Below are 24,091 nucleotides of genomic sequence, written 5' to 3' on the forward strand. Positions count from 1 at the left end.
CCAGTGCACTATGAATGCTGACTCCTCCCATGACCAAAGGGCTTGCTTTTTGTCATTTCTGAGATGGGCGTCCTCGGTTTCCATTATCGCCGAAAACCGGGGATGACCATCTCTAAGGTCGATCTAAATGTTGAGATTTGGGCATCCCCGACCATATTATCGAAGTGAAAGATGGCTGCCCATCTTGTTTCGATAATACAGGTTTCCCTGCCCCTTCACCGGGACATCCTGCGAGGACGTCCTCAGGAAAACATGGGCGCCCCATTCAATTATGCTCCTCCACGGCTCCCTCTCCCTTCCTTGTGCCCCATCCAACATCTCTCTCCTCCCACTACCCATGCAGCATCTCTCCCTCCCCTCTACCATCATGTTCATCATTTCACAATCTATCCCTCCCCACTACCTCTGTATCCAGCATTTCACCTTCTCTTGTCCCTCTCCCCTCTCCATGCAGCATCTCTCCCTTCCTCCCCTCCACCATCATGTCCAACATTTTCCCTCTTTTGCCCCTCTCCCATCTCCATGCAGCATCTCTCCCTTCCCCCACATTCATGATTTTTCTCTTTCTTGCTCCCTCCACCTCTTTGCGGCATCTCTTCCTTCCTCCCCTCCATCCCATGCCCAACAATTCTCCCCCCCCCCCCCCGTGCAGTATCTCTCTTTTGGAAGGAGCCCCCCCCCCCACAACTCTCCCTCATTTCAATGGGGCAGCGGCAGCAATTCCCACTTGCTGCCTGAAACTAACCTGGAAGCCCTCTCCTGTGCCGCATCCTGCCCCGGTAGAAACAGGAAGTTGCAACATGGGCGGGATGCGGCAGAAGGGAGGCTTCTGGGTTAGGCAGGCAGCGTGAGGGAATCGCTGCTACTGGGGAGAGAGGGAGGGAGATGCAGGATCATGGGAGTCCAGCCTGCTCCCACCGACACCAGTGCTGTTAAGGATGCTCTGCTGTTGGGTGGTCCTAGACTCACTCGGGTCCCCCCGTGGCTAAGCCCCTGAAATATGGTAAAAGTAGTTAGCTTAGAAGGGTTTAAAAAGGTTTGTATACTTTCCTAAAAGAAAAGTCCATAAGCCTTTATTAAGATGGACTTGGGAAAATCCATTGATTACTTCTAAGATAAGCAGCATAAAATCTGTTTTACTCTGCTGGGATGTTGCCAGGTACTTGTGACCTGGATTGGCCACTGTTGAAACAGAATACTGGGCTTGATGGACCTTCAGTTTGTCCCAATATGGCAACGCTTATGTTATGTTCTAATGCAAATTTTATTTATGTGTATTATTTGGTGGTAGGGGAGATTGGCTGCCGCTTCAACTTAAAAATGAAACAAAATGAAAATGAACACAATTTGTAAAACTTATGAAAATGACTCCATTTACATCAGTATACTATTTGCCAGCTAGCTAGAAGGATTCTTCATTTCAAGGAGGTAACAGTTTGAATATGGACATGTTAGAGCTAATGTTGCAACCCTACCACAGATTCTGAATCAGAACTCTCTAAAATACCTGAAATATCTATTAGATAAAGAATGGCTTTTTAAGGCATGTTTTAGGAAGAGAGATGGGCCTTTTCTGAATTGTAAAGTGAGAATCTTCCCTGATATATCTAAGGAAACACAGACGCGTAAGCAGCTTATGTTGTTACATCCAGGAGTACTGCAGTTGGAGCGTGTTTTGTTGTTGTTGCAGTTCCCATGTAAATGAATAGTCAAGTTGCAGTTGATTAAGTATGTCTTCCTTGAATTTTCTCATCTTTCTACTTTTATTATTTCTAAACAGGCTTCGGCCCAGACATTGGTTACTCCTGCTGTATGATTCAAACTATAATATGCCTGAATTTGCGCAGTTATTTTGTACCTGGGGTAATGGAGGGTTAAGTGACTTGTCCACATTCACAAGGAGCCGCAGTGGGAATCGAACACAGTTCCCCAGGATCAAAGTCCGCTGCACTACTAGGCTACTCCTCCACTCCACTTGTTAAAAAGCCAATTATTGGTGATGATTAGTTTGCTATTCAGTTAAATTGTGCATGCAAATTGGGGCACACCAAAGTTTGAGTGTGCAAGTTTAGGCAACTTTTAGGGGCCCTGTTACTAAGCCACGTAGGCGCCTACGCACGCCCAATGTGCACCAAAATGGAGTTACTGCCCGGCTACTCTTGGCAGTAGTTTCATTTTTGGCGCATGTCTGATATGCGTGTCCAAAAAATAATTTTTATTTTCAGATGCGCGTATAGAATGCGTGCCAAGGGGCAGAGGGAGCATGGAATGATTGAAGGACAGGTGCGCGCGCCACCCCCACCCCCAGCAGCGTGCACCCGGGGGGGGGGGGGGTCGCTGCACCTGGGGGGCGGGGCGCATCGGCGATCCGCCCCGGGTGTCAGCCCCCCTAGGAATGCCACTGCTAAAAACGTTAATGCACCTTTGTAAAAGGGCCCCTAAGTTCCCATTTTATAAAGCTGGGATATGCAGGTCAAAAACCCAAGAGCATTGAAATTGCAAAGGGGTGTGGTCTGTGCATGTTTTAGGTGGTGCCTAGAAAATTTTAGAAGGGGAATAAATGTAGCAGTAATCAATTGCAGCAGCAATCTTGACGTCATGTCGAGACTGCTGCTGAAATTGTTTGCAGCTACACTTGAATTGCTGTTGCATTCCAGTGCTCTATTTTGTACTCTCCGTGAAGCTGTGCTTTTACCATTTAGTCAGCCCTTTTCATCTCAGTAGACTTCTGATGCCGACTGTCCAGCCGAAACACGGTGACCGCGTCGGGTCATTTCAAATAAAGGCTGTTTCTAGATTGCACATCACTTGTTTTTTTCGCCACCCTTCTTTTTGTTGCTTTTAGATCAGCCTCTGCATAAACAGATTCTGTTTTAAAGTATTAGTGAAACTTACATCTCAATTCCGACTTCCTCATCTTTTCTAAAATGGGGCCTCCTACATGCACCTGTTTCACTGATTAAAAAGAATCTTACCACGATTCAAATTATAATGAATTTAGCTCATTCCTCTTTCTCAGTAGTTCACACATTCATGTACAGTACAAATTTCTCTGTCCTCATAGGGCTTACAGTCTAAAGAGCCCTTTTTCAAAGCTGTAGTTCAAATGGCTAGCATCCTTGGTAATGTTGCTATGTGTGATTGCTACCCACGTGCTAACAAAATATATTTTTTGGTGCAGGGGCATGTCTGGGGGGTGGAGAGTGGGTGTATCTATGCAAATAGGTTAGCGCATTGGCACTGCTGCATGCTAAGTAACAATTAGTGTGGGTTTACTACATGAGTCCTTACTGCGCACAACATAGGTGGAGGTAGTGGATCACACGCTAATGGGGATAACTACTACTACTATAAATCACTTCTATAGCGCTACCAGTCGTACGCAGCACTTTACAATTGAACAGTCCCTGCTTAAAAGAGCTTACAATCTAAATCAGGACAAACACAGGACCAAAAAAGGATAAGGGAAGGACAGACAGAAGGACACATAAGGATAAGATAAAAGTTACAAGTCAGGAGTTGAAAGCAGCATCAAACAGGTAGGCCTTTAGCTCGAATTTGAAGGCAGCCAGGGATGGAGCTAGACGTAATGGCTCAGGAAGCCTATTCCAGACATAAGGTGCGGCCAGATAGAAGGAGCAGATAACAGCAGCAACAGGAGGCACAGTGGCATAAAGAAAGCAACACAAGCCCAGGCGTTTTATTCATTATTTCATCTGAGCTCTACTCATTGCAAGCAACACTTTATGATTTCTCTTCCAACGCTTCTGCTGTTTTTTTGCTCATTCCATCTCAAGCTTAAATGGAGCCTCCAAGTTCTTTCTCGGAATTTGAATTTCTTTGCAAGAAATTGTGTCTTTCAGCCAGCTTCACCTGTCACTAATGTTTAATTGATGGCTGAGAACTGATAACATAACAATTAAATGTATAGGGTTACTTTTTTTTCACTTTTATTGCTTTCAACTAGGATGCTCTACATCTATTTATAGAGGTTTGTTGGCTTTATAATATTACTCAGCAGAAGCAGCATTGCACCATCCTGAAACGCCAGCTTAGAAAGAAAAGTTTTAATCTAAAAGCATATGAAATATGAGTATAATGAGCCTGAAATGTCATTCCTGCTACTCTCTGTAAAGCTAGTTAGCAGCAATTCATGTTCCAGAGCAATGTTATCCTTGTTATATATGTATATAATGGTGGTAGGAGGCTGCAGGTCTGTCTGTCACTGAAGCATGGAGTTCACATATGTGCATTAGTACGAATGCGCACCCTACCCCTTTGTAGAGCTCCAACTCCTAAGGTACATAAGAGACCCTGGAACAAAATGTTCTTGGAGTGTGAATGTGCATTTTTACGTGCATTGAAACCATACTACTAAGCACTTCTGTTTCCAATTCCCTATTAGAACAAGAGCCTCTAAAAAGCAGCATGATTTGGTGAAGTGCCTACTGAGTGCTTACTCCCACTGGCAAAAGAAACAGAGGCAGACCCAGAGTGGCACAACAGGCACAATGCTAAGGGGTTCTCACCTTCACCCCCAACTTCCCACTTGATAGAACAGACCCAGACCTACAGAGGTCCTCATAAGGTGAAAGGGAAAGGAAGGGGAGGGGACAGAAGGGATAGGAGAAAAGGGAGCGGAAGGGAAGGGAAGAGAAGGATAAACCCAAACATCTCAGCATCTCTCAAACCCTCCCAACAATAATCAAAGGCTTTCCAGAACTCAGACTTCTGAAAGCACGCAGGGGGAAGGGGTACTTGAAGGAGAGAGACTTGAGAAATTGGAGGGGATTAAGATAGAGAGCAATCGGTGTAGGGAAAGAGGGAAACAGAGAGAGAGACTGGTGGAGAGAAGGAAAGGGATTGAGAGAAGAGAATGACTGACTGATGTAGAGTGGTGATGGAGGGAAGGAGAGGGTGAAAGAGAGAGAAAATATCTGATGTAGGGGCAACCAGGGCAGTTGCTGGGCATAAGCCTGTCACAATCTGAAGAAAGATTAACCTAAAGGTGGGCTTTGGGGCTCCCCACCTTCAGTTTCTGCCCTGGCCGCCTGCATGTCTAATATTGGTATACAGAGGGAGGGGGATTGAGAGAGAGAGAGAGAGAGAGAGCGTGAGTATGGTGACTGATTGGAGTGGGAAGAAGTGAAGAGAGAGAGAGAGAATGCTGGGTTAGTGTTTGTTTTGGGGGCTGGGTAATTGGGGATGAGGAGTATGGGGCACAAGTGCAATCTGGGTCGGGCAGGGGACAGTGTCCCCCCAATCCCCCAAATGTTCTGGGTACAGATGCTGAACTGGTTTTTCCCCCACTTGCAATATGACATCCTGCATTCCTACCTTTAGGATCCTGGACTTTTAGATATGAAAACATGTCATGCAAATCACAGAAGGCATTAAATATGTTAATTGATACATGAAAGAGCCATGTATCCATGATATAGCATTTGCAAACTTCAAAGACACCGGATTAACTTTCATTTTTAATCTAATAAGTCTATCATGGATGATGGGGAAAATGGTTGCAGTGCATCAGCTATAAATTGGTACAAAGCAGTAAAAGGGACATTAGCCTCTAATCAGAATCTACAGATCATTAAACCTGCTTTTCCTGAATTGCTCTTTTTTCCCTTTTGTACCTGTTCCTCCAGCCTCAGCCAGTCTATTTCCTCTCACGTCTGAGTGAGACCTCCTGGGGGATGTGAAGCAGTATCAGATCATTTTTCTTTATCTACAAATTGAATAGCCTTGGGGATGTTTTATTATGGCATACAGTATTCTCGATCTTCCTGTAAAACTCAACTGTGCTTCATATAAATCAGAAAATAGAAGGGAATTCCTCACTAGATGGGCAAAATGCAACCTGCCTGACAGGATGCCAAGCTGACTCCTCATAAGTGACACTGCAGGAAGGTGACTGGTCATCAAGGTTTGCAAACCAGTCACATCTTCAGAATATCCATGTAACCCCTTCTTGTCCGAATTAGTCATAGGAGAGTTACTGTAGTTAGAATATATTAATGTTGGTTGCTGGATCCAAATGCTGGGGAGCTGCAGGCAAAAAGAAAGCAATCTACACTCTCCATTCTCCACTGGCACCCAATAAGTCAGGCCAGAAGTGGGGTTCTGAACCAAAAGGATTTACTTAAAATTGTCTAGAGAACAAAGGAAACACAGTCACTTATCTCTGCCAGGCCTCTCCAGTCCCAAAAGTCTACTTTTCCTCTTAATATTTATTGTACACTTCACAAATGCTGGTTTATACCCAGATAGGAACACCACTGCTAGTCTCTTTGTAGCTCCCAAGGACAACCTCCCCCCCCCCCCCCCCCGTATCCCCTCATGTTTCTCAGGATCAGGATCCCCTGTTGTTTCTCCAGTTGCTCCACTTCCTTCTCCTTAGTGGTTACTGACTTTTGGAATTGAACCAGAGCTTTTTCTAAGCAGGTATTGCAGTACATGTTTTGAATCTGTGACTGTATTGAGGAAACCTATTAATGTGACCTCTGACAAAAGTTTTTCTGAAACTTGGCTAGGTTGGGTCTTGTTTCCATTAAAGTTGGCATTTGGATAAACTCTTGCTATGTTTGTCCTTCTTTGGATCGCTGCTGCTGTTTGGCTAGCTCAGCCACAGTCAATCAAAGTCCTTGATCTCCTTACAGATCCTGGTACAGCAGCTTACTCTATGGTATTATGACCAGAGAAGCAGGAGCCAAAGACAAAGAATTCAAACAGGGATGAAGTATCACCAGTTTCCTACCAAAAGGGTTCTCCTGACACCTTTAAGTCACTGGTCAGGAGAGCCCTCCCTTTTTGAAAGCTGTGGGAGTATTTTTATTTATTTAGGAAAATTTATACCTGCTTAAACCTTAAGCGGTTTACAATTTTAAAAACATATGTAATCAATAACACATACTAACAAACCACATAATTACACATTGCTGCAATACAATACTCATCAATATAATCACTCTGCTCCGTATCCCCAAAAGCACAAATCTGCATGTGACACTACTCAGGAAAAAAGTTTGGACAAAAAAATATGTCTTCAGTGCTCTTCTGCTGCATTGATGTACTCAGCCGAAGAAATCCAGGTAATTTATTCCAGAACACTGATCCTTGTATTGCAAACGCAGCTTCCCTTGTCTCTGCATAGTGAATACTCGCCAAAGATGGCACAGCAAGCTTCCGCATTCCGTCAGATCTTAATGCTCTCGGTAGTTTGCATAACTGAACAAACTGCGTTAACTATAACGGTACGGTTGAACAAATTGCCTTATGCACCAATGTCAGAATTTTATAAACAATCCTGTCAAAGTTCAGTATTTTAGTAGAGCCACTTGAAGGTGTCTGCTATCCACATAGAGCATAATCTTACATGCACAATTGATATGCAAGGGAGAGATTATGCAGAGGAGTAGTGAGTATTTCTTCTCTTGTCTGAGTAAGACCTCTTGAGGGATGTGAAGCAGTATCGGATCATTTTTCTTTGTCTACAAATTGAATAGCCTTGGGATGTTTTATTATGGCATAATTTTCCTGTAAAACTCAACTGTGCTTCATATAAATCAGAAAATAGAAGGGAATCCCTCACTAGAGGCCTCCTTTTTATAAGCTGTGCTAGCGGTCCCTGGTATGGTAATGCCAACAAAGCCCATTCACTTTGAACGGGCTTCATCGGCATGGCCGTCCGGGAACCGCTAGCGCAGCTTGATAAAAGATGCTCTAGATGAGTGAAATACAATTTGTGCGTCAGAATACTAAGCTGATTCCTTCTGCTGCTCAACTCTAAACCAGCAAATCAATCTCGTACATATTCATGATAGATATCCTGAAAACCTGACTGGTTTATGGCACATGATAGCTAGGGTTTGAGACCTCCAGCACTAGGATATAAATATTTGCATGATATGGTATAAAAAAATGAATATGAGACTTTGGAAATATTATGGCAATTTTCAAAGATACTTTTCTAGTCATATAGATAGAATACAGGGTTAAATAGCCTGGCTAAATATTGCATGTTACTAAAACGTATCCTTAGGGTGTATAATTTATAAACCTTTTATACATGGCAAGAAGAAGCATTACTATGAGTGTATTTAGGACAGAGAGGAGAGGACATACATACATTCATGAGCCTGTTTACTAAACTGCAGTGAAGGTTTGCAGCTGCCAAATATTAGTTGCAAAAATTAAAATGCTGTAAGTGCAAAGCCTGTATAGTGCACCCTCATTATCTGGATGCAGCTATCACAACCAACTGCTGAAAAAGGATACCCTTTATCAGATTCTTTATACGCCCCTCCCAACCCCAACCACTCACTGACCAGGATCAAGAACCCCAGAAGTCTTTCTCCCCTCAGCACTTATTGGTGAGTTAGTGGGAGGGCATAAATGATCCATAGATAATCCTTTCCTGATGTTGGGCTAGGTGCAAAATGGCAGTTCACATCCCCCAATGATAATCTCATAGATAGAAGCTGCTACTCAGAGCTGGATCCCACCTACAGTGACAGTGTTTGCTAGACAAACAAGCTTCCCAGTGAGGTCTAAAGAAAATTAGCAACACTGCAGTCTATCAGTCAAAGTAAACACCTTGCCTAGGACATGTCCATTTCCTCTATCCAATAAGGAGCCTGCTGTGAAGTAGGGAGTCATTCCATATCTTCCTCTGCATTTGGGTCCTCATTTATGAAGATCTCAGGGACATTTCCAGGGACTCCCCCCAAGCATTCAGTTGCTCAGGGGCAGAGACCATATTGCCTATGTTGCCAGGGGAACCCACTGGTCTCCTCCCTCCCTTCAGACTTAGGTACTGCAGCTATATGATTTTGACCTCACTTGAAATGGGGTTGAGGCTCTCCCGTCCTCCCACTGTACACAAATATAGGTGCCCCTTTCACCCATAAGGGCTATTGTAGTGAGTTTTGAATGGTTTTTTTTGGGAGGGGCTCAGACAAGATAAGGGAGCAATGGTGGTGTGTATCTGGGAAACTCTAACTACTATAGGAGAATACAAACTCGATAGAAAATATACCAGCCTACCAAAAGGAGTTTGATTACTATATATGAAGATAGTATGGAGGTGTCCCTTCAAATTGGTGAAAAACAAATTTTGTCACCCCTTATATCACTTAAGTCTTAACAAATAGAACCTCAAACCTCCTAGCAAGGAACAATACCAAAGTATTACCAATCCTTTGCATAAACAGGAGTAGGTTAATATCATAGGTTCTGTTTAAGGGAGAAAAAGAGAAAAAACCCCAACGCAAAAACTCATGCTACATGAGAAAACCGTATGGGATAAAACCGTATGGGCGCTCTTGTTGAAGGGTCGGCGTTTTTTCGCCGCTGCAGAAGCTTTATAAGGCTCCGGAGTCCTTCTAGGGGGGATTTTTGATTGAAATTTTTCCTGAAGTTGCTACGCCTGGATTAAGTTAAGTAAACTTGGTTTGCTACACTTTATGGCAGGATAGAGAAGGTTCCTTTATATATCTATTTGAGGCTTTATGTTGTCTTTAATTGAACTTCAGGTTTTTTTCCTCCCAGGGGGACTTCTGTAGGTAGTCTTTTACTGGCTGGGGTCAGTTTTGGGGTAGTTTGGTTTTTGGTGCCCGTTTAAATTTATAATTCATATATAGTTTTCAAGAGGGAAAGAGAGTTTTTTATCCCATACGGTTTTCTCATGTAGCATGAGTTTTTGCGTTGGGGTTTTTTCTCTTTTTCTCCCTTAAACAGAACCTATGATATTAACCTACTCCTGTTTATGCAAAGGATTGGTAATACTTTGGTATTGTTCCTTGCTAGGAGGTTTGAGGTTCTATTTGTTAAAACTTAAGTGATATAAGGGGTGACAAAATTTGTTTTTCACCAATTTGAAGGGACACCTCCATACTATCTTCATATATAGTAATCAAACTCCTTTTGGTAGGCTGGTGTGTATCTGGGAACATTTATTTGAAGTCCACTGCAGTGCCCCCTAGGTGCCCCATTACTCTCCTGGGATGTCTGTGTGGCCAGTCTACTAAAAATGCTGACCCCTCCTACCTCCCAATAGCTCAATTTGGTACATTTTTCACTTGGATGGTTTTTTTTTTGTGTGTGAAAATGCTAAGTTAAAAAAAAAACTACAAAGCACAAAACCTTGTTCAAAACAGCATTTTTGAAAAAAAAAAATTGATGTTTTTCTTTTGCAAAAATGATCTTTCCTATTCGGATTTTGGATGTTTGTGTAAATTGTCCAAAGTCAGACTTAGATTTCATATCAAAAATGCCCCTTTTTATGTAAAACAAAATGTGTCAACGCAAAGCTGAAGTTAAACCTGTAACATGACATACACAAGCAATTCTTAATTCATGTATTTTTCTCTATTATTGTCTTTGGATGACTCCAGAATAGTACCTTTATTAGCTTTCCTGAATGTACATGTTCATTGATTAGGGACAATATTATTCATTTGGCAGTGGAATCATGATGGTGCACCTCCTGTTTCTTTGTACATACACATATCTTCTGCAGATTTAGGAATGTTTAAGTTATTTAGATTTGCTATACAGGCAGTTTACAAGTAAAATGACGGAAGATAAGGAAAAGAATTCCAAAGAATTTGACAGAAAAGCAAGTAAGTAACAAGAAGCAAAGAAAGATTCAAGAAAGAAACAGGCATGTCTACACAAAACTCACCAATATCCGCTCAATACCTATGAACTGGTGACAGTGGGTGAGAGAAATTATGTCTTGAGTCTCTTGCAGAATTTCATATTTGGAGGCCTCTGCCTGCAGAGTAAGTGGTTACGGGTTCCGCAGGAAGGATGCTAAAAAGAAGAACCTGCAGTGCCTCACTGATTCTAATCTAACATGTGATGCGGGGGATAATGAAAATTGGTGGTCAAGCAAGAGGGAATGAGGAAGGACGTGTAATGCCTACCACCACTATTACTACTACTATCATTTCTATACTGCTACTTGACATACACAGCGCTGTGCATGAACACGTAAGAGACAGTTCCTGCTGAACAGCGCTTATAATTTATTCAAGACAGACAAACGGGACAAATAACTGATTAGGGAGCTTCATTTATTATGGCAATGATTAAAACAACATGGATAGTGAGCAGGTGAATAAGGAGATAAGAGTCAAAATCAGACTTTATAAGGTGGCTTTTTAGCCTGGATTTGAATAGGGCCAGAGACGAAATATGATATAGCATAGAGGACAAGAAACAGGGAACACTGGAATGAAGTGCTTTACAAGCTAAAGTTGGTATCTTAAATTGAATCCAATAATGCACTGGTAAACAATGATGTTGAAATAACAGAGGCATGGCATGATTATATTTATATGCTCAGCAAAGAATCCTGTTGGCTGTGTTCTGGACTGTCTAAAGGGATTTCAGTTCAGCAATAATGATGCCTATAATAATAATTCTATAGTAATGTAAACAAGAAATCAAAAGTAGCATGAACAAGGAAATGTTGGGCTGTATCATCTAAATCAGTAGGTCTCATACTTGTCCTGGGGGACCTCCAGCCAGTTGGGTTTTCAGGATATCCATAATGAATATGCATGGGAGAGATTTGCATATAATGGAGGTGACAGGCATGCAAATCTCTTTCATGCATATTAGTTACTGTACTATATTCTCACAACTATAATTCATCCTCAAACATTTATTCTGTATTACAAAACATTTAAAATCTTATACCCACTTTTACATCATTATAGTGCTGTCCATATACGCATTTCCCTTTCCAAATTTGTATTAGACACAACCTATTAAACAGCATGTGATCCTTACACCCTTCCACTCAGAAATATAACCAACTCTTATCATACAGTGATGTCCATTAAATCACTTTGCAAATAGAATGTGACATCAACAGGCTTATTTTCGAAAGAGAAGGGCGCCCATCTTTTGACACAAATCGGGAGATGGACATCCTCCCAGGGTCGCCCAAATCGGCATAATCGAAAGCCGATTTTGGGCGTCCTCAACTGCTTTCCGTCGCGGGGATGACCAAAGTTCAAGGGGGCATGTCGGAAGCGTAGCGAAGGCGGGACTGGGGTGTGCCTAACACATGGGCGTCCTCTACCAACAATGGAAAAAAGAAGGGCGTCCCTGACGAGCACTTGGGCGACTTTACTTGGTCCATTTGTTTTACGACTAATCCTCAAAAAGGTGCATGATCTGACCAGATGACCACCAGAGGGAATCGGGGATGACCTCCCCTTACTCCCCCCAGTGGTCACCAACCCCTTCCCACCCTAAACAAAAACCTTTTTAAATTTTTTTTGCCAGCCTCTATACCAGCCTCAAATGTCATACCCAGCTGCATCACAGCAGTATGCAAGTCCCTTGAGTAGATTTAGTGGGTGCAGTGCACTTCAGGCAGGCAGACCCAGGCCCATCCCCCCCCCCCCCACCTGTTACACTTGTGGTGGTAAATATGAGCGCTTCAAAACCCACCAGAAACCCACTGTACCCACATGTAGGTACCCCATTCACCTGTAAGGGCTATGGTAGTGGTGTACAGTTGTGGGGAGTGGGGTTGGGGGGGCTCAGCTCACACGGTAAGGGAGCTATGCACCTGGGAGCAATTTCTGAAGTCCACTGCAGTGCCCCCTAGGGTGCCCGGTTGGTGTCCTGGCATGTGAGGGGGACCAGTGCACTACGAATGCTGGCTCCTCCCACGTCCAAATGGCTTGCATTCGGTTGCTTCTGAGATGGGTGTCCTCGGTTTCCGTTATCGCCAAAAATCGGGGACGACCATCTCTAAGGTCGACCTAAATTTTGCGATTTGGGCATCCCTGAGCGTATTATCGAAACGAATTATGGACGCCCATCTTGTTTCGATAATACGGGTTTCCCTACCCTTCGCCAGGATGTCCTGCGAGGACGTCCTCCTGAAAACTTGGGCACCCCTTTTGATTATGCCCCTCCACCTGTCCATGTGCTGTTCTGCAATTGGTGTAACAATGTAATGTCCAGCCACAAATCCACCCCTGCATGAACTGAATGGATCAATCAAACACATCAAAATATTTCCAAGGTTCCAAGTACGGTCCGAAGTCATGCTGTGGATCTTACAACTGAAATACACATCGCAAGATTGCTAGAGCCCCTTTCACATGTGTACTGAACCCAACACGGTATTCGTGTTTCACTTCACTATGAGTCATCAGTGGTTGGACATATGAGGTGAAGTTTGTGTATCCTTCTCAATGCTATTCTAAGGTGGTTGGGTGGTTGCGATATATTGATGTTCTAATATGGAAGGGGGCGGTAGATACTTTACAACTTTTTATTGAATTTTTGAATTTGAGAGTTGGTTGTATTTCTGAGTGGGAGGGCTTAAGAGTCATATGCTGTTTAATAGGTTGTATGTTTAATACAAATTTGTAAATGGAAATGTGTATATGGACAGCACTATAATGATATAATGGTGGGTATGAGATTTTAAATGTTTTATAATACAAAATAAATGTTTGAGGATGATTTATAGTTGTGAGAATATAGTACAGTAACTTTCCTTTAAGTGAAACTGAGCGTGCAGGATGTCAGAACTCACAGCACAGATTAGCAAATGCGCCAGAGACCCTTGCTGAAGAAGACTAAGGCTGGCGGGGGTTGGGTCCCCAATCCCCGCCAGCAAAGGTACCTTGCGGCGGCAGCGGGGGGGGTGGGGTGGGGTGGGGGAGGTCGAAAGTGGCTGGGGAGGGGTGGGGGGTTGAAAGTTGCAGGAGGGGGGTCAGGCTGGGGGAGGCAGGCTAAAATGTGCTCCCCCACCTTGGGCTCTAGACCCCCCTCCTGCCGAGGTCTGGCTACGCCCTGGTCCCAAACTCTCTTGAATTCAGATACTGTTTTTGTTTCTACCACTTTCACTGGGAGGCCGTTGCACGAATTCACCACCCTTTCTGTGAAGAAGTATTTCCTCAGTTACTTCTGAGTCTATCTCCTTTCACCTTCATCCTCTGTCCCCTCATTCCAGAGCTTCCTTTCATTTGAAAGAGACTCGCGCCTCCTGTGCATTTATGCCCATTCATTCTGACGTATATATCAGCATGGTGAAGGAAAGAATGCTGTTCATTAAGAGAACATTTTGGGACTTCATTCTGTAAATGGTTCTATAGAAGTGAGCAGCTGGTTGTAAGCAGGGTAGACATCAGGAACAAACAAGTTTGAGGAATGGTATTGCTTATGCTGTTTTTATCAGCTTTCAGCCATTCATCATAATGAACATCATCAGTGTTGAAAATGCCACTGTTTGTGGATTTGTTGTCAATGGTGTACTTGAAGAGACTGACAGAATATTCAGACCACGTCTTGTTTGCTAATAGTTTTTTTTTTTAATTTTCACTGTCACATTTGTTAATGTTTAACTATGTCATAGTGGTAAGACTTGAGTACAGGTTACTCATTTTGTGTTGACAAGTTTGTGAATGTCCCACTTCCAGTGGAAAGTGGATGCTCACCACAGTAATTTTTGTGCAGTAATGCATGATTTCTTCTAAAGTCACGTAATCTCATTTTTGTTGATTAGAATATCAATGGCTTATTTCCTTTAGGACACTTCTGCTTGCTGTTGGTTACACCTCAGAAAAGTATCAGGGGCTTGTTCGCGTTAAGACACTTCTGCTTGCTCTTGGATACAGGCATCTTTGATTTTTACTTATGGTGATAGTGTCAGGCATCCAGTTCTGGAAGAAAGTCTGTAATGTTTTCAACAGTCACATTACTCTCATCGGGTTAGATTCTATAAATGGTGCCTGAAAAATCAGCGTAGTAAAAAAAAATACACTTAGGTGTATTCTCTGAAGTACACCTACATTTTATAGAATAGGCTTAAATTTTCACACACTATATAAAGTACGCCAAGTGCCACCAAATTTGGTTACATCCATTTAGGCCATGTTTTACTTGACATAAATCCTGACATCTATATTAGATGCAGAGCAGGTGTATTGTATAATAATGCACATAGATTTTAGAAATGCCCATTTCACGCCCATAATCATGCCCCCTTTTCAACTGTTCAACTGGGAATTTACACACACCTTTTTTTAAACCCAGGTACGCTAACCACTGTTACCACATCCTCCTACAGCGAGTTCCAGAGCTTAACCATTCCTTTAGTGAAAAAATATTTCCTTCTATTTGTTCAAAAAGTATCTCCATGTAACTTAACTGAGTGTCCCCTATTCTTTGTACTTCATGAAAGAGCAGTGGCGTACCGAGGGCGGGGCGGTAGGGGCGGTCTGCCCCAGGTGCATGCTGCAGGAGGGGTGCAGGGAGAAGCCGTGCAGCTGTCGGCTCCACTGGTTCCTTGCTCCCTCTGCCCCAGAACAGGAAGTAATAGCAGAGGGAGCAGGGAACCGGCAGAGCCGACAGCCGCACGGCTGCTCCCAGCACCCCAGCAGGTAAGAAGAATGCACCTGGTGATGCGCCGGGGAGGGGCACTGCACCCGGGAGGTGGGGTGCCATGCTGCACCCATGTGGGAGGGATGCTGCACCCGGGGGGGACGGATGGATGATGCTGCACCCGGGGGAGGGGGTGCGCAGCGACAAACCGCCCCGGGTAGCAGCTGACCAAGGAATACCACTGTGAAAGAGTGAAAAATCAATTCGCTTTTACCTCATTCTACACCAGTCAGGATTTTATAGACCTCAATTATATCCCCCCTCAGCTGTCTCTTTTCCAAGCTGAAGAGCCCTAACCTCTTTAGCCTTTCCTCGTATGGGCGGAGTTCCATCCCCTTCATTCATTTTAGTTGCTCTTCTTTGAACCTTTTCTAAATCCACTATATCTTCTTTGAGATAAGGTGACAAGAATTGAACATATTAATATTCAAGGTAAGGTTGCAACATGGTGCGATACAGAGGCATTACGATATTCTCGGTCTTATTTTGTATCTCTTTCCTAATAATTGTGAGCATCCTGTTTGTTTGTTTGTTTGTTTTTTTTTGCCTCTGCAACCGCCACAGCCAACCCCCGCGCATGCCTGAAAACTGTAAGTTACATTCGTAACTGGGAGGTACACCTATGTCCTGCCGATGCTCCTCCCAAATATATGCCCCTCCTCTTACATTTGCATGCTATAGCATTTACATGCACCTGTTTAGAATAGGGCTCAGGACACTTATATGTGTAAGTGCTTCTTTTTGGTGCATATGTACATGCAAAAGAGCACTTAACCTCAGCTGCCTATTACCCATTATCCTTCATGACTGTAAGCACAGAGGACAGAAAAATACCTATTTTATCTGAATGTGACCAAAATAAAGTTCCAAGACTTCCACATGGAATGTTGGCACATGGAATGCCCAATTTAGACATATAAATTGCTGTTCTTTATCCATTCGGGATTTCAATGTGTAGCTATGTAAAATGGCTGCTCCTATTAAACATGCAGGCAAATACACATGTACGTGCTTGTATTTTAGAAAAGGCTTAGGTCAGCAGATCCTTCTCTAAAATAACACAGGAACTGTACATGTTCTGATTTGGATGTATTAATACTGATTTTTATGTCTAAAATGAGCTTCACATGTACAAACATTTACACCTGCTTCAGGACAGGTACAATTACTATCATGTTATTGACATTGAATGACTGGTATCAACTTATTAACAGCACAACCCAGCTTTTAAATTAATATGCTTACCACCACATTCACAATCCAGCCCAACATTACTAACTACTTTCTAAGGCATGATATATAGCATATCATAGCAGCTGGTTTTAGGAGAATTTTATAAAACAGGACCCTGTTTACTAAGACGTGCTATAGGCTCACTAGCGTTTTTAGCATGCGCTAATGCTAGAGACGCCCATAGGAATATATGGGCATCTCCAGTGTTTAGCATATGCTAATTTTAGCATGTGTGAAAAACGCTAGCGCACCTTAGTAAACAGGGCTCTTAGAGTGGTGATCAGTTAGACAAACTGAAGTACAGCATCCCATCACTTGTGAGTGACCTGGCCTTCCATTTTTCACACAGTCGTTTTTCCATTTTCTGTTCCAATGTGTTTAAGATGAAAAAAAACCCTGTATGTAGGGAAGAGATCTTTTGGCAGAATTTTAAATTTAGAATGCATCTTCTAGAACACAGTCTGGCTGGTGTGAACATAGCTGACTAAGTCAATGTTCAGATTTAACTGGTTATATTCAAACTGGCCAACGATATTCCATGTATTCATGCAGCCAAATAGAGGGGCCCTTTTACTACGCTGCGGTAAAAAGTGGCCTGTAGTATTATAAGCGCGTGTGTTGGGTGCGCACTGGGCCAGTTTTTACTGCATCTACAAAATATGGCTTTTTTTAATAGGACAGGAAGAGGGCCTGCAGTAAAAATGAAACCAGTATATGTCCAAAACCAGCCTGAGCCCTTAACGACACCCATTGATCTGTTGGTAAAGGCTCACATGCTACATGCGAGGAGACTGGTTGGCACACGCCAAGTGTCGCACGTAGGAGGAAATAAATAATTCATCCACGCGTTATGGGCATGCGCCAAATCTGAAATTACCACCAGGAGGACGTGCTGGCCTGGCAGTAGTCTCATTTGGGCATGTGCTGCATGTGTGTGGAGCCTACCGCGGCTTAGTAAAAGGGCCCCATAGCCACTAAAATGGGGGTTAAAATCAGCAGATAGCCAGTTATATCCAGCTAGCCTCTAAACAGTGATATTCAGTGGGAGATAGCCAGCTGTCCCCCACTGAATATCTCTGGATAGTCAGTTATGAGGCATTTAACCGGCAAGGTGCCAGTCCTGACTGGTTAATATCAGTGGGTAGAAATTTATGTTATTCATAATATAATGAAGCACATTACATCTGCCTCTGCAACACAACAATCAATATGAGAGATTCTACATCCACTAAACCCCTAATTCTATAAAAGTCGCCAAAAATTGCACACTCAATTAACGAACTATTTAGCACAAATAATTGGCTTTTTAACAAGCAATTATTGGCAGTAATTGGAATTTATGTGTGTAATTTTACACATGAGTAAAAAGAGGGGGCACAGAAATGGGAGGGTCATGGGTGGAAAGGGAGAATTCCTAGCATTTACGCTTATTGTTATAGAAAATGGGGGGATACACGTCTAATTTAGGCATGTACATTTACACCATGTTTCAGCTGGTGCAAATGGCCGCACCTAAAGTTAGGTGCGATTCCTAGGTGGAAATGCAATTCTATAAACCACATTAATAATTTAAAATGTGCTTAGGTTGTGCTCAAATAATATGTACACTAGTGATGAGAAAATATTGCATTACTTAACTTTTCCTTTGGGGTTTTCGACTGAATTATTCTTTAAGTAGTCATTCTAATTTTTAAGCCAAAATAGTATTATTCTTAACAATTCTTTTTCTTTGGGATTTGAAATTTGTTGCTCTGGCATTCTTAGGTTAACTTGGAAATACTATGTTTTCAACAAGCCTTTTTCCTCCTCATCTAACTTCATTATTTAACTGAATTCCATCCTTTTGTTCTAGAGTGTGGACACTTCTGAAAACAGAATGTTAATGATTGACGGGATGCCGGGAGTCAGAGTCAAAACAGAGCCACTGGAATCTGAGCAAAGGGTAAGCATAAGTTTCCAGACAATTCCTCTTGCTGATATGGATAATCATTTCCAGACCTTCCAGAGGCTACAAGTCTCTCTTCTGCATGCTGTTTTTCCTTTTTGTCTACCTACGATAAGCTCTGCGATGACAGTCTTGGGAGTAGTTGTGTGTCTGCTTTATTTGAGACTCCAGGAAAAAAAAAAGCCATATGTTCAAAATACTGCTGCAATCCTTTTGCTGGGATTAATGACATGGTCATATTGCTCCAGCTCTTGACTGGTTACCTGTGGCTTCCAGGGTCAGCTGTAAAAGAGGTAGTTCTGTAAGGATCCACCTACAGTAGCTTCAGGCAGCAAAAATATCCATAAATGGTGCTATTCTGGTAATTTACGTGCACGATTTGCCATTTATGCATGTCAATGTCTTACAAACACTGATTACTACTACTACTACTTATCATTTATATAGCGCTACAAGACATACGCTACAAGACAGTCCCTGCTCAAAGAGCTTACAATCTAGATAAGACAGGTAACAGACAGAACAATTAAGGGTAAGGGAATAAAGAGGTGAGAATAAAAGGACAGGGCAAGTGAGTAGTGGTTAGGAGTCAAAAGCAGTGGTAAAGAGTATGCACCATAATTGAGGGCACATACTTTACTGGTGGATGTGTGCATGTGTAGAGTTTGGGCAGAGCAGACGTAAATTTATGCACATACCCCTAGATTCTATATAGTGCGACTTTAGTTGCCCGCGCAAATCCAGCCGTATTCTGGATTTGTGTACACAACTTAATTAGCTTAACAAGCCAAGGAGTGCCAATAAATGACAAGCAATTATCAACACTAATTAGCATTAATTAGAATTTACCTGCACAAATGTCTAAGTGTCTTTTATAAAGTGATGCGCGTAAATTCTAAGATGTGGATCTGAAAAGGGGGTATGGCCATGGGAGGGGCATGTGTGGATTCTGGGTATTCATAGGATTTACGCGTAGTGCTATAGAATATGCCCGTTTTGCGCGTAATTTAAGCTTCTGGATTTACACCAGGTTTTCATTGGCTTAAATGGCTGCAACTAAATATAGTTGCAGAAAATGGATGTTGGGTGTATTCTATAAACTACACCTAAATTTAGGCACAGTTTATAGATTATACCTAGGCGTTTTTTTATTTTGGCATTGATTTTTTAAAGATGTGATATATAGAATTTAGCCCATACTGGGCCAGATTCTATATATGGTGCAAAAAAAAAATCGGTGCTGATAAAAACTGCGCTTAGTGGGGGTATAGGTTCTTCTTCGTAAAGATCTGATCTATTTCTGGACCATCACTTCTCTTTACATTGTTAATTTCCTGTAATGTAATATTTTGAGCTTTTTCTCAAATATGTGAGTAATAAATTATAGTGATGCTAGTAATATAGTGACTTAACCCTTTGGAATGCTGCCCCTAAAGAGATAAAACTTATACAAGATTACTTGTTCTTTCAGAAATTATGCAAAACTATTTCTCAATGTGAGGTTTTTAAGTATTGCAGTTTGCTGTTTCCTTCCTCTTCCTCATTTTTCAGATACTTTTGCACTTCTAGAATGTTTGATAATCTTTACATTTACATCATAGTTTAGATAAGTTGTGGAATGGGGAATATAGAGGTTTTGTGATAACGTATATAATCTATGACATAGTACATAAGGACATAAGAATAGCCATACTAGGTCAGACCAGTGATCCATCTAGCCAGTATCCTGCTTCCAGCAGTGGCCAATCCAGGTTACAAGTACCTGACAAAAACCCAGTTAATAGCACCATTCCATGCTACCAGTTCCAGTGCAAGCAGTGGCTTCCCCCATATCCATCTCAATGACAGACTATGGACTTTTCCTCCAGGAACTTGACCAAACCTTTTTTAAACCCAAATATGCTAACCACTGTTACCACATCCGAGAACATCGAGTTTCAGAGCTTAACTATTCTTTGAGTGAAAACATATTTCCTCCTATTTGTTTTAATTTCCATGCAGTTTCATCAAGTGCTCCCATGTCTTTGTACTTTCCATACCACTCAGGATTTTGTAGACCTTAATCATTATCCCCCCTCAACCATCTCTTTTCCAGGCTGAAGAGCCCTAACCTCTAGCCTTTCCTCATATGGGAGCAGTTTCATCCCCCTCATCATTTTGGTCGCTCTTCTTTGAACCTTTTCTAATTCCGCTATATCTTTTTTGAGATATGGCAACCAGAATTGAGTGCAATACACAAGGTGACCATTATATAAAAACAGAGCTGTATGTGCAAGCCCATTGTAAAATGACATATCGCTGTCCACTCACCAAGACGTGTAAAAAGCAATATAAACATGTAGGACATAAACATGGATTTTACAAAACGATATGATGGTAAACACTGACATCCATGACGTTAGGAAAAGGTGTCTATAACACAGAAAAGCTCCACAGTCCTGTTATGTAGAATCTGATCATTTCATTAAAATCTATAATTATATCACCTGCATAGAAATATGTGGTAGTGTGTTCTGATAAGCATACAGGAAGTACTATGTAATAGAGTAACATATAACCAACTCCAGAAAAAAAACTCAACTTGTCTTTAGAATAGAAAAATCTAGAGTTGCTTCTTCCAGCTTAGAGAGGTCCTTATTTTCTCCTACTTTTTCTATCAGGGTGAACTGGCAAATAGACCTCAAATCTTATAGCAGCACAGTCATTCCAATCAATATATATTTCACCAGGCTAGTAAAATCTGGGTTTGAAATCCCCCAAGCTTCCGGCATCCCCGCAGTATAGTCCAAAACATACTATTTAAAGCAACCCCTTAAGGAATATGCAAATGAAATACAACCCTAGCAGGACTCTGTTTTTTTCAGCACCAGTCATTACAAAGTATATATATTCATAGCGCTAAACATTTAGCACTGCACTTAACAGGCAATGCTATCCATATAGTGCTATCTATAGGGACTGTCTTTGTGTATGGTGTACAGCGCTGCGTATGCCTTGTAGTGCTATATAAATGATCAGCAGTAGTAGTATATGCTCCAGTTTTAGCTGTAAAAGAAGACGATCTACAGGCACATGGGTGCCCTGCTCACTGCCAGGAGAGTTCAAGTCGCACCCCATTCCCATTTTAGAAAGGATGTAGAAGTCAGAATTGAGATGTCCGGGTCAGGACATCTCTAGTTTCTGTTGTATTTTAGAACAGAATTTGCTAACGTAGACAAGTGGATGGTGCAAGCAGCATAAATGTTCCATTCAAAAAAAATGAACGTATAGAAGTTTAGAAAGCCGGTACCAAACTAGTTTTATGGACTGCAGACTGAATATTGTCAGTATCCAGATAAATTCTGGTGCAGACCATCTTATCCGGATTTTCCTTGCCAGCCATCATCCAGATAGTGGTGCTGAGTATCCAGATATTTTTGGAACATCGCAGCTGGTATTGTAAAAAATGCTGACTGCAGTAGCTGAATACTGTCGTAAGATTTGTAGAAATTGTATTTAAAAAAAAAATAATGTTAATGTATAAGGAAGTCATTCCTTACATTCAGTTTTGTATCAAAAGAATATAGCAATCTGCTCCATCAGTGTGCAAATACAATTTTTTTAAGCAGAAGTCCAAGACATCTCAATACTTTAAATACTGATAACTGATGATTTTTTATTTTGCTTCTCTAAAATTTGTAGTGGCGTTTCATTGATTTTGAGTGGGGTGAGCTGTCCTTCTGCAATTTGTGTAGCCTAACTAGCACCTAGGGCAGATGTCTGCTTTTTTTTTTTTTTTTAGACACCAGTGTTCTTAAGATTAGACGCCCCTTTCTTTCAGTTGAACCATGTTCAATTGTGCATGGGAAATGCAGTAGAGGTTATTGTTTGAGATCTCAGGAAGACACTGCTGCATTAATACCTTTATCACAAGTGAAAAAAGCATTAGAGGAAAAAGACACTTGCATTGCTCTGTCACAAAAGCTTCATTATTACCTTCCCTGCTGTGGAGCAGGAACTAAGGTTGTTAATAAGTTGTTAGAATTAGAATGTGAATTTGGTTATCATTTAACAGTCTCTTGTGACCTACTGCTTTAGTTCCTTTGATCTGCAGTAAAATCTCTGTGCATGTCAGGACCCAGCTTTGGAGAGAAACCTGCTGAGAAGTTGTGTTGCTCCTCAATAGGAAAGGAGAAGACATTGCAGAGGAAAACCATGTTCATACATGATTATGAATATCATTAACTACTACTACTACTACTATTTAGCATTTCTATAACTGAGGCAATACTGGAATTTAAAAAACAATAGGCACCACACAGCTGAGGCGCAGGGCTTTTTTAGGCTTGAAACCTCGGGTGGTGGCCGTGGGGGCCATATTTTCCTTAAAATATCCTCATAAATGTTTAATCACTTACCAAGGAAAGGAGTTCATTTTTGGGATGCTATGCAGTTACAGAATTTCCTAAAAGGTCAAGAGAAATAATTGTCATTAATGGAGTTACTAGGATAAAGCTAGAGTTTATTTAATCCTGACTGGATGATTTCTTGTAGCTTCTTAATAAGATGGTAAATTTGCTGGTTTTTGTATTCCTTGTCTTATTTCATAACTGTTGACATGTACATTTTAAAATTCTTAATAAAAAAAATAAAAAACCCCAGGGCAATTCTATAAAGTGGTGCCCAGAAGTAAGTGCTACTTACACTTGTAAAAGGGAAAGGGAAATGGGACTTGATATATCTAGGGTTACCATTTTTTGTCCTAAAAAAAAAAAAGAGGACACGTGCCCCGCCCCTGCCCCGCCCACTTCCACGCCTCACCCCACCCCTTTCGTGCCTTCGTCCCACCCCCTGTTGCATTTTCCCCTCCCCCTGGTCACCCCCTCATCTCCCCTCCCTTGTCATCTCCACTTCCCCCCCCCCCGTCACCTCCCCTCCCCTTACTCTACTATCCCTGGTGGTCTAGAGGTACCTCTTCGGGGCAGGAAAGAGCCCCCTCTTTCCTGCCTGGAGCGCTGCTGCCAGCTGCCCTGCATCCTGTGGTGAGTCCAGCTCTCGGCATTTCAAAATGGCCACCGAGAGTTGAAGTCTCGCGAGGGCTGCTTCAACTGTCGGCGGCCATTTTGAAACGCCGAGAGCCGGAAATGGGACTTGATATATCGCCTTTCTGTGGTATTTTGCAATTACATTCAAAGCGGTTTACATATCTACAGGTACTTATTTTGTACCTGGGGCAATGGAGGGTTAAGTGACTTGCCCAGAGTCACAAGGAGCTGCAGTGGGAATCGAACCCAGTTCCCCAGGATCTCAAAGTCCGCTGCACTAACCACTAGGCTACTCCTCCACTCATAGGCACCATAAAGGGGCCGTTAGGTGCCTATGGGGCTCATTTTTAAAGCATTTAGATTAACAAAGTTCCATAGGCTACTATGGAACTTTGTAAGTCTAAGTACTTTAAAAATACGGCTCTATGTGCACTAGCACTATTCTATAAGGTAGAGCCTAAGTGCCATA

At 42.1% G+C, this 24,091-nt stretch overlaps 1 protein-coding gene across 4 annotated transcripts in view; it reads left to right on the forward strand.

Moving 5' to 3' along the window:
- KLF12 (Kruppel like factor 12) overlaps nucleotides 1–24,091 on the forward strand; it is a 488,954-nt gene that overhangs the window by 209,849 nt on the left and 255,014 nt on the right. For all 4 annotated transcript variants that reach the window (XM_030200608.1, XM_030200611.1, XM_030200613.1 and 1 more), the window contains one exon: nucleotides 18,506–18,595. In XM_030200608.1, coding sequence (XP_030056468.1) covers nucleotides 18,530–18,595 — 66 coding nt within the window. In that variant the 5' untranslated portion in view covers nucleotides 18,506–18,529. The remainder of the gene's footprint in view (nucleotides 1–18,505; nucleotides 18,596–24,091) is intronic.

The sequence above is a fragment of the Microcaecilia unicolor genome, chromosome 4 (genome assembly GCF_901765095.1).
Source record: "Microcaecilia unicolor chromosome 4, aMicUni1.1, whole genome shotgun sequence".
Taxonomy (NCBI): domain Eukaryota; kingdom Metazoa; phylum Chordata; class Amphibia; order Gymnophiona; family Siphonopidae; genus Microcaecilia; species Microcaecilia unicolor.